The sequence below is a fragment of the Cucurbita maxima genome, unplaced genomic scaffold, assembly GCF_002738345.1.
Source record: "Cucurbita maxima cultivar Rimu unplaced genomic scaffold, Cmax_1.0 Cma_Scf00027, whole genome shotgun sequence".
Lineage (NCBI taxonomy): Eukaryota > Viridiplantae > Streptophyta > Magnoliopsida > Cucurbitales > Cucurbitaceae > Cucurbita > Cucurbita maxima.
The window spans coordinates 1,195,672-1,206,369 of NW_019272043.1; the positions used below are offsets into that span (position 1 = coordinate 1,195,672).

The 10,698-nt window shown below is 34.6% G+C and overlaps 2 protein-coding genes across 11 annotated transcripts in view; both read left to right on the top strand.

Annotated features, from left to right (window-relative positions):
* LOC111499721 overlaps positions 1-8,218 on the top strand; it is a 24,919-nt gene extending 16,701 nt beyond the window's left edge. For 6 of the 8 annotated variants that reach the window (XM_023151361.1, XM_023151366.1, XM_023151368.1 and 3 more), the window contains 8 exons: positions 53-144; positions 834-882; positions 2,172-2,242; positions 2,412-2,531; positions 5,333-5,433; positions 6,146-6,191; positions 7,341-7,387; positions 7,642-7,681. In XM_023151361.1, coding sequence (XP_023007129.1) covers positions 53-144; positions 834-882; positions 2,172-2,242; positions 2,412-2,531; positions 5,333-5,433; positions 6,146-6,191; positions 7,341-7,387; positions 7,642-7,666 — 551 coding nt within the window. In that variant the 3' untranslated portion in view covers positions 7,667-7,681. Of the gene's footprint in view, positions 1-52; positions 145-833; positions 883-2,171; positions 2,243-2,411; positions 2,532-5,332; positions 5,434-6,145; positions 6,192-7,340; positions 7,388-7,641; positions 7,682-7,871 lie in introns of those variants that run through there. The other 2 variants (XM_023151364.1, XM_023151365.1) reach the window with 2 other exon arrangements.
* Positions 8,219-9,270: 1,052 nt separating this feature from the next.
* LOC111499780 (eukaryotic translation initiation factor 6-2-like) overlaps positions 9,271-10,698 on the top strand; it is a 4,516-nt gene continuing 3,088 nt past the window's right edge. The window contains exon 1 of one of the 3 annotated variants that reach the window (XM_023151465.1): positions 9,271-9,426. The gene's annotated coding sequence lies outside the window, so the exon portion shown is untranslated. Of the gene's footprint in view, positions 9,427-9,943; positions 10,019-10,410; positions 10,519-10,698 lie in introns of those variants that run through there. The other 2 variants (XM_023151467.1, XM_023151466.1) reach the window with 2 other exon arrangements.

Here is a 10,698-nt window from a genome sequence, read left to right on the forward strand (position 1 = left end):
CCAAAAAAAAAAAAAAAAAAAAAAGAACCTTATACTTTTTAAATTGTAACAGGGGCAAAGCAACCAAACTATCGTGTTACTGCGGATGATGTTAACACCTATCTAGCTATTGAAGTCCAGCCTTTGGATAACAGAAGGCGCAAGGTGCTGTATCTGATTCAGAATAAATACAATTTAATGAAATTTGAAGTGTCTAATTCACCAAATTTAATAGAGTATTTGGCTACATGAATGATAGAATCTTTAGAGGGGTATAAAGATTTTGGGAAGAGGTGTGAGCTCTTGCCAAGTTTAATGCTTCTGCTTTTCTTTAGCCTTATGTTTCGAAAGACTTTTGTAATTATTCTGTTTATTATTTTGGATTGAAGCCATTTTTTTTATCTCATTAGATCATTGGGTGTTGTTTTGGCTCTGTTGGAAAAAGTATCTGATCCACCAATTAATTTCTAACTATTGTTCACTTAATACCAAAAAACCTTGTCCATTTCACATTCACCTCGTGTTTTTGGGCAGACACTTGGATGTAATTTATTGAGTTCATCCAATGTGTGTGAAGGAACTTTAATTTCTGTATAACGAGGTAGCACCCAGATCCGGTAGGTAATTGTGGGTTTGGGGTGGGGTGTAACACAAATTGCTATTCTTTTTATCCAACAAAAATTTCTATCACCTGTGAACGTGCCTTTAAGTTCAGTCTGAATGGCATTAAATTGTATTTCATTTGCATGGGCCGAACCGATGAGAGATGAATGTGGTCAGGGATTCATGAGTTGGATTCTGCCTACAATTTAACTCTGCGTTGTATTTATAACTTGCATTCTTTGCCATTGCAGGGAGAGCTTGTAAAAGTTTTTGCCAATGATCACCTAAAGATTATTTGTGGTAAGTTTCTGGTGGACATACTTGAGATCTGGTTAAGGGCTATATATTTAATTTTCTAGACATAATTTTTGTATATTTTACAATTAGTGTTTGGAAACTAGGGTTAGTGGAGAACTTTAAGATAGTTATGACGGCATTGGGTTGATCTTAGATAGGTATCCATTTATTTTCTTATTTAGTATAGAATTGTGGTAGGAATCAGTACTAGAGCATGGAAAACAAGTGGAAACGGGAGTCGAAATATACTGCTCAAAAGGAAATTTCTAGGGGTTGGGTGTATTATCTCCCTTGAGCCACTTATTTTTTGGCCTCTTAGCCATTCTTTTTTTTTCAACGAAACAGGACTTCTCGTTGAAGATGTTAGAAGTTACATCAGTTTGCAAACTTACAAAGTTTACCAGAGAAAATTCCCATAGGAAACAAAAAACTATTCCCCCCAATCACTTCTGAAATAAACTAATACAAGAGTCAATAGCATCTTGAACCCCTTCCAGAGACCTTAATAAGACCCATAAAATATCCAAACAACAAAAAACACGATGCACATGGTGGCCCCAAGTGATGAGAACTCACTCTACTTATACTACACTCAATGCTTGCTACCTAGTAATAACAGATATGTCATTGGTGGCATTCCTTACTTCTCTCCACTATTAATTCCTAGCATATGTCAATTAAATTCTCCTTTTTTTCAGTGCACTAGAGTTCTTCTCCAGCACATGCTTGTTCTAAGCAAAGAGAATTTTTATCCTTTTGATTATTGGTTGTTCTGGATGTATGTATAAATAGAAATAAAACTTCTCATTGATTATGAGAAGTTATAACTAGTTCTCTGTATGTTGAAGCATTGAGATAAAGATTATTTACCATAATCCATAGGTGATTTAACATGGTACCATAGCTGAAGGCCTAGTGTTAAGTTTTCTGTCATTTCCTCCCCCATTAATATTGATTTTCAGGCCTTCTTTCAATTTTCAAGATCACAAGTGAGGGGAGTGTTAAAGTGATGATAAGATTAAATACAAGAGGAAGTGTTAAAATATTGATGATAAGATTAAGATTAAACTTACCATAACCCATTAACTTAAGCTTTTGGATTGATTGGTGAGTTAACAATATGATTTTTTTTCTATCATTAATATTTGTCTTTTTTGGGCAACCATTAAATTTGCCTTTTTTGTTGAACATAAAGATTGTTGAGAACCTCTTGTGATTCTCGTAAGAAGTCATAAGTTTGCTTTAGGCACCATTTACAGCAAGATAACTGACAATTCCTTTTGTCTCAACAGATCCCGAAATGCAGAACCACATAGAGAAGACTCTTTCTAGTGGTCATGCTTCATATAAAGTATCCATGGGGGTATGACTTAAATGATCAAAATTTTGTGGACATATTTTTATTTACCCTACTTATCTAATTTCTGTTTGTAGATACATCATGTCTGCTTGCACGCTCATGCATTTGGCCCCAAATTAATAATAGAATCTTAGGTGCCCTGATTGTTTTCTTTATGTTTACTCCATGACAGGCCGGATATCCAGTTACATGGGAAGTGGCTACACTATCCATCAAAAGGGAAGGATACAGTATAAAATATAGCAGGCCTGGTGGTGATGTCATCACTGAAAAGTTTTCTCCAAATACAACTGTACGATCTCCTTAGTTTCATCTTCATTTTCATAGACCATAAAGAAAAGCTAAGCTATCTTCAATTGTCTAAAACGTTTCTGATGAAGTAATTCTGGATCCTTGTCAATGATAAAGGCATCTTATAAGATTACAGTAAGATTTTTTAATTATTATTTTAATAAAGGAAACATCAAAAGATATAGATTCCCAAAACAAGAAACAAGAACAGCCTAAGGGGGTAGAGGGCATCCCGCCTAAAAACTGCATAATGAGAGTTTTCCAATCATTGATAATCAACAAGAGGCTCTAATTACAAAAGAATTTAGTAGATTATTGGTGGAGTAGTAGTGTGCCTGTCATATGAGATTAGCGGATTATAATTCCCCCAAAAATTTTCATTTGCATTTGGATGGAACTGTTCGATGAAAGTGTTTTCGTCTGGTAATGTGCATGTGCTATCAAATTATTTTACTTGTCTGAAAGAACTTTTAAGTTCATGACATCTGAACTTAATTTTTTCATTTTGGGGATGGCCAACATTAACTTTTTTCTAGATTACACTTTGTTCAAATATGTTTGTGCATTACCACAAACATGTGCCATATTCGAGTAAACATATTTGATGAAAACACAATGAGTTTAGAAATGAGCTAACTTCACTGTCTAGTTGCATCTTGTTTTTCTCTTTCTTTTCTCTCATTCTGAGTTTTTAGTTTTCCATCCGAGGTATAAAACATTTCAAGTAAACATACGGAAGCCCGACACAAAATATGACTACAAAATACCTTTTGTTGACCACAATTATTGCATGGTAATAAGAGTCGAAAAGAGGTAGTGACATCACTCCTGGAGGCGAGAAAGGCTGTACTATCCCATAGATCAAGCCAGTCTTTTTTCTCCCGAGGAAACTCTCCTTAACGAAACAAATATGAAAAGAGCTGTAACCCCATTTAACTACAAAAGTCCCTTGTTGAAGGGTGATTGGCGAAAGCTGTTCAAACTTAGAAACTCTTCTAGGCCTATGGTGCTCAAAGATTCTTTCACAAAATACGAACAGCTTAGGAACAATGAATCACTATCCTTTCCACTAGCTTGACACAGAGTACCAACTAAGGGAGAGAGAATAATGACTAGTCTGAACATTATTAGTTTTGAGACCTACACTCCTTATATTGAGACAACTGCGGAGAATTTTCTTCATGAAGATTTTGATTATCGGGGGTATTTGTCCTTCAAAATAACAGCTAGAACAAAGGGGGAAAGATAGCTGAACAAACTGCTGTGAGCTTCTGCAATGAGGAAATGCAGGAAGAAGGCTCTTGAAGAATCAAGAGAATACTCTCTTACATCATGGAGAATAAAACCTGCTCACTTTCTGCAAGAAATCCAGCGTATCCATCTTGACATTATTAAAGTTCCATAGAAAAAGATTACCGTACGCTCAAGTGACCTATTGACGTGTATTCTCAATCTAGAGGTTAAAAGATATTAGTAGTGCATTCCCAACTCCTTTTAACAAAAAGGGATGTATTTAGCTTCATTATGAAAAGATGTTGATGAAGTGGGTTGGAGTTTTCTTGATGTTAGAAGTGCAGGAAAGGGTGAGGGCCTTTGCTTGTGCCTCCAGAGCAAATTATTCCAAAATTATAAATGAAAAACCTAGGAAATCATTTCTGCAAAAGAATTGAGAAACGGAGACCCTTCTCCTTTTCTTACTAATTTTGGTTGTTGACAGCACTTCTATCTAGAGGTCTAACTTCAGTTGTTGAAGCTTTCTACTAGCACTGCAGATATCTCTACAGACCAATACATTGATGATACCTTTCTGTTCTCTTTGTTGAATATTGGAGAAAGTGGGAAATTGGATCAAATTTATTAAAATTTCTTGATGAGGCCTTTAGTGTAAATACTAAGCCTTGCAAAGCACTTTTACTGGTTTCAGTTCAGAAAATGTTTAAGTTCAAAACCTAGCCTTCATTTTCTTGCAAGGCAGTCTTTGCTGCTTTTTTCTTAGCATACCTCTCAATTGTCACCCAAGGTATCCACTCCTCGAGAAAATATCAGTGAAAGAATCTCTCGCAAGCTTGCTAATGGATAAGTCCTTGAGCATTACAGGAGGCTGCCTCACTTTCATTCAATAATGTGTTTCTAGCTTCCCTACTTTCTATATTTCTCCTTTCATGATGCTTTCCAATATTGCAAATGGAATGGAGGCCTTTTAATTTTTTTTGAGGGCTCTAATCTAGAGGGTGGCTTCCATATAAAAAATTTGGTGGTCAAGCTCTCTCCATCATATTGGCTCAGCTATGTTAATCCTAAGGAGGGGAATGCATCTATTTTGGCTTAATGAATTTTTTTTTATCTCTTTCGTTGAAAAAATAGCCTTTTTTCTGTGCTTAAAATCTTAATTTTTATCGTATGGATTTGGGAGTTGCGCCTCTGAATACAATTCCTTTGATGCCCTTGGAGGACCACCTTCAATCTTGTATATATTTAAGTAAATATGATCTAGTGCATTGTTAGTCAGTAGGGTCTCTCTCTCTCTCTCTCTCTCTCTCTCTCTCATTTTACTTATTGTAAAAAGTTGACTAGTTGTACCTTCCAAATCTCGAAGATAGTTTTTGTTTCTTGTCATAGAAGAAGAAAAAGCCCAATAACCCATAGTATATTCTCCCGACTAAAAGTTTACACACCTGTGTATACTTTCCATACATACAATTACTTTTTGTATACAATTATTTTTCTGATCTCAAAAGATATACTTCTTCACATTGATTATTCTTTCCATACAAATTTTTATGTCTATTCTCATCCTTGTAGATTTCAATTCCATTTGGAGATCCCTCTGAGTTTATAATAACTGGTTCAAACAAAGTTGAGCATCACTTGCATGCTGACAACAGTTCTGCAGATATTAGCTGGTAAGTAGGGAATTGGAATTTATATTATCATAGATTAATTTCTTCCTCTGTTTCCATATTCCCACTCCTCCCCCATGGAAGGAACAAAAGAAAAGAAAAGAAAAGAAAAGAACTTTGCATTAATATTTAAGAAGCAAATTTTAAGTTGCCGAGTTTCTTTAAAAGTGAAGCCATGCATTATGCTCTTTTCATGATCATTACACCTTATATGTGGTATAAATACACAAATTCTAAGGACCTTAGATTTGTGATGATAGCAGATGCGAAGTCTTAGGCTGCTATAATTCATTCTAGTTGGAGTGTTTTTTTTGGGAGCTTGCTAGGGGTTGATAAGAACTTCTGCTACTTTTTACCGAATCAGGGAAAAAAATCTGTTTCATTGAGAAAAGAAATACTTAACACATGTAGGCTCACATAGGATTCATGATATTACAAAATCTCGAACTCATGACTGGCTACAATTCCAAAACATGTTTAACTGTGCCTAATGACCCGAAGTTTTTTGGGTAAAGAAAATTTGTACCTCGATTTGACATTAATTAATTAACAACTCATTTACAATTCATAGATGTAATTAGGGAATTTATAATCTTGGCTACATAAAATCAAGTTCTGATTCTGATGATAGATCGTAATTCGTTTCTATAATGTAATATTTTCAACTGCATTGTCTTCAGTGATTTATTATTTTGTTCTGTTTTCTTTTTTGCAGTTTAAGAGATACCATTGTGCTAACCTTGAGACTATTCATTATTAGGGTACGGCCACTTTTTTTATCTTTTATTTTTATTTACCAATTCTATGCAACTTATATTTTTTGTATTTTCCTTTTGTAGGAGAATCTTTTATTAAAGGAAATTCATTAATCATTATATTTGGAAGTATTAAGAACTGCAAAAGTGTATAAAAGACTTTGTCTTAGAAATATATTTTATTAAACAAATCGGCCTTCAGCAGTGAATTCATAGGAAGTTGATTGAACCTCAAGAAAGATCAATTGCTTTCTCTATCCTCTGCCCATCAACTTCTCCCAAGTGCAACTAAGCTTAGAAACTTGATCTAGCCAAAGGGAGCTATTTACGCCTTTTATTTTAGTTTAGAGAGCCTAGTTGCCTTTTTCTTGTACGATTGATGTTTAACCTTCTTTGTTGACTCACATTCCTTTCTTACTTGAGGTTTAGGGTTTAGAAACAGCCAAGACCTTTATCTTAGCTTCTCTCCATTCCACTCTTTTCTAAGGAGGTATCCAATCAACTGACGTCACTATGTCCGTTATTGGAAATACCAGTTTACCTCCAATGTGATTTAGTCAGTGTAAGATCTCACATTGGTTGGAGGGGAACGAAGCATTCTTTATAAGGGTGTGAAAACCTCTAGCAGACGCATTTTGAAAACCTCGAGGGGAAGCCCAAAAGAGAAAGGCCAAAGAGGACAATATATGCTAGTGGTGGGCTTGGGCTGTTACAAATGGTATTAGAGCCAGACACCAGGAGGTGTGCCAACGAGGACTCTGAGTCCCGAAGGAGAGTGGACACTGGGCAGTGTGTCAGCGAGGACGTTGGGCCCCAGAAGGGAGTGGAGTGTGAGATCCCACGTCGCTCAGAGAGGGGAACAAAACATTCTTTATAAGGGTGTGGAAACCTCTCCCTAACAGATGCGTTTTAAAAACCTTGAGGGAAAGCCTAAAGAAGACAATCTATACTAGCGATGACTTTGGGCTGTTACAATCAGGCTTTCATAATGGTCGAAGAGCAATTTCAACTAAGCTTGAGAGTGAGGTACTAACAATGCAAAATGTTGCTTAGAAAGCTATATATGTTTTGAAGCTAAAATTTAGGATGCTTTCTTATGAGCTAACATTATCCTTTTGTTTTTCGAATCTGATGAAGGTCTACTGTGCTTTGCAGGCAGGTGAGAGAAGAAAAGGGAAAAGGCGAGTTTTGTTCTTTCACAAGTAAAAGAAAATTTGTAATTGCAAAGTTTTCCATGTATTTTTCCTCCCTTTTTGTGTCATTTATGTTGAATTAGCTTGTTGTTTTTTCATTTTCTTTTCCCACCAGCCTTTATGTAGATAATGTATTTGTGTAACGAGCATGTATGGTGTTGAATGAAAGAGGGCCTTCCTCTTGTTAGGCCACTTTTAATTATTAGGTTCACTTTTGTTGAGCTTCAGTTATTAATGCGCTGAATAATATTACGTTTCTGCAGAGTTCTAGTTTATACCTCAATTTAGAAGTGTCAAGAGAAAGAAAGTAGCCTCCAATTTACTCAAATGAATCAGTTGAAATAGCTCATATTCCATTTACACAAATTTACATCGGATGGTTGAGGTCCAATATAAGTAACACTCGTGCCACCTGGTTTTGTCCTTGAAAAACGCATTTCAAAGGAAGTTACTTAAGACACTTGTCTCGTACTGTTTGCTCTCACTGTAATAGACATATGTGCCACAGGTAGCTCACTTAGGTTGCAGGGCTTAGGGTGGTGTAGAGGTGAGGCCATGCCTCCTCTACGGTACATTTTGAGACATTTCTAGTTTGATAGGTATATACACGATTTTGGCAAACAGACATATGGTGCTGTGGAATATCCCTTTGGTGTCTGACACCAAATTTGGCGAGTTTTCATATTTCATACGGACTTGACTCGAGAATCGCATTTTTAAATTTCCTTAAGAACTCCGACTTTCAAAGTTAAGGCTCGAGACCCTATCCTGCCCTTCAACAAATCTATTTGTGACACTCAAGTCTACTCAATGTCCATATCTTCCTCGTATTTCGTCTTCTCTTCAATGCTCATTCCCTCGGTCACATTATAGTACTCGTCTAGACCCTTGAGTGGCTGGATGGGCGCTACTTATTTGTAATGTGTAATGTGAAATGGAACATGACAGAAAATTAAGTGGTGAATGTGCATAGATAAGCGTCTCTTCTATTCTAGATTAAATAGAAATCTCTAATTTCAAATTTAAATCCTATTAAATTTTTATTTATCTACAAAAATAAAATATAAAAATCTCTCAAATTTATTGCTTTTTATAATATCAAATTTTATAATAATTTGAACTAAAAATAAATTAAGATACAAATGGAATAGTTTGTCAACATTCCCATATTTTAACAAATAAATAAATAAATAATAAATTTTAACAATTTTATATGATGGGAATGTTTCATAATTCATTAGAAAAATATAATAATGTTTTTATAACAAATTTCAAATGAAAACTTGTACCAATTATAACATAAAGAGAAATGTAACATGTTTTATGTAACATTATCAATATGATTGGCTATTATTTTGTAATATTTCATGTTAAATTTTTGTAATAGGATTTCGTTTGTGTCAAGATCATCACAACGTTTATTATTTAATCATCTTTATATGGTAGTTTTATTGAAATAATTTAACTGACATAATATATATATTCTTAAGCAAAAATAAGAAATTTGATCTTAATGATTTCTGATATAAGTATTATTAATAATAATTAGATTCTTCTATTTCATTAATATAATAATAAATATAACATCTTAGTTACTAAAAATTATTATTATTAGTCAAAGTTATTATTATTATTATTATAACGTAAATATTATTTTAAAAAAGATTTAAAAATTTTAAATTAATAACTATTAAAATTTAAAATAAGGAGTAATTTAGCGAAAGCAAATTTATAATTAAAGTAATAAATTAAGATAATGTTAGAAATTGGTTGGAAGTATATTATTATATTTATATGTTTTATAAATAAATAATGAAAATAAAATTGATAATAAAAGTTTTGCTTGGTCCCAAAGAAATAGAAAACGCAGCCTTTGAGGAGTCAACCGGCCAACCCTAAGCACTCCTTCTGCCGCCACACTCACTAATTTTCACTATAAAACCTCTCTCTCTTTCTCTCCCTCCCCCTTCGGTTGTTTCTTCCTTCTGTCAATCTCTCTTCGCTTTTCCGTCGCCGCCGTTGCCGTCGCAGCCGAACCGCCGCGCCAGGTCAGTCTTTCTTCTTCTTCTTCTTTCGTTTAGGCGTTGTATTTTAATGGATTCATCGCTCTTTCGTTTTGTTTTTGTCCCTGTTTTTTTGTAAGTATGATTGTTGGAACTGGTTACATTGATGTTGTTCGAGGGGATTGAACTGAACTGAACTTTTATTTGTTAGCCATTTCTTCAGAAATTTGATTTAATACAAAACTAGTTTGTAAGGAAATGTTCATGTTTCAAATGTGAGGGAAGAGAGGCGGATTTGGGGCAGAAATTGAAATGCATTTGAGTAACCGCTTCTTCTAGCGTTCAATGTTTAATGTTTAATGTTTATTATGCATATTTAAACTATGATTAGAATAAATGACCACAAAAAAATGAAGAAAAACGTGATTAAATCAAACTAATTTTACTTTTATATAATAACTTTAATTATAAAAATTTATCATATCTTTCTTGGCGAAGGCACAAGTAGAGAGAGAGGGAGATCAATTGACCATGAGTGCAACGAGAGGAAAATTGAAAAAAAAAACGGGAGAATTGGAAATTCTACTGCGTGCTAACTCGAGACTCTGAGAGATAGGGTGTGTCGGTTTGGGCAAAGGTAAACTATAAGGACTAACCGAACAATTTTGGTTCCGTTTGTTTGATATGAGATGAATTCAGGTTGGCAACCGAACAATTTTGGTTTGCTTTGATTTGAAATAAATTCATGTTGACAACCGAATAGTTGTGGTTCAGTTCGGTTTCTCGGGTTCGACTAGGGCTTTTTTAATCCTTTACCGAAGTTCTTCACAAAGTTCTTCAACAGAATAATTGTGGTTCAATTCGGTTTTATGCCACCAAGTTTGTAGAGAACTTGTTTTCCCACAAACGTTGTTGTAGGAAGATTTGTCGATGTTATTACTTCTATATTTAAGTAAGTTTAATGAATTAAATAATTAATAATTGTAAAAGTATCTCTAATAATTATTCACAAAACAAAAAGGTTCCTTTTCACCCCGCAAGCCCTAGCTGATTTTTTTCTCTCGTCGCGATACCTCTCTCTCTCTCTCCATTGGCAGCCGGCACCTCCGATTTCGCCATCGGCTAAGAATTTCTCCTGTAAGCTCTCTCTCACTCTGTTTTCGCCCGTCTCTTTCCTCTCCATCTAGTGGTCCTTCCGTCTCTCTCCATCGCTTTGCGCCCTCAATTACCACTCTCTCTCTGTAGTCTCAAAAAAAAAAAAAAAAAAAAAAAAAAAAAAAAAAAAAAAAAAGAAGAAAAAGAAGAAGAAGAAGAAGA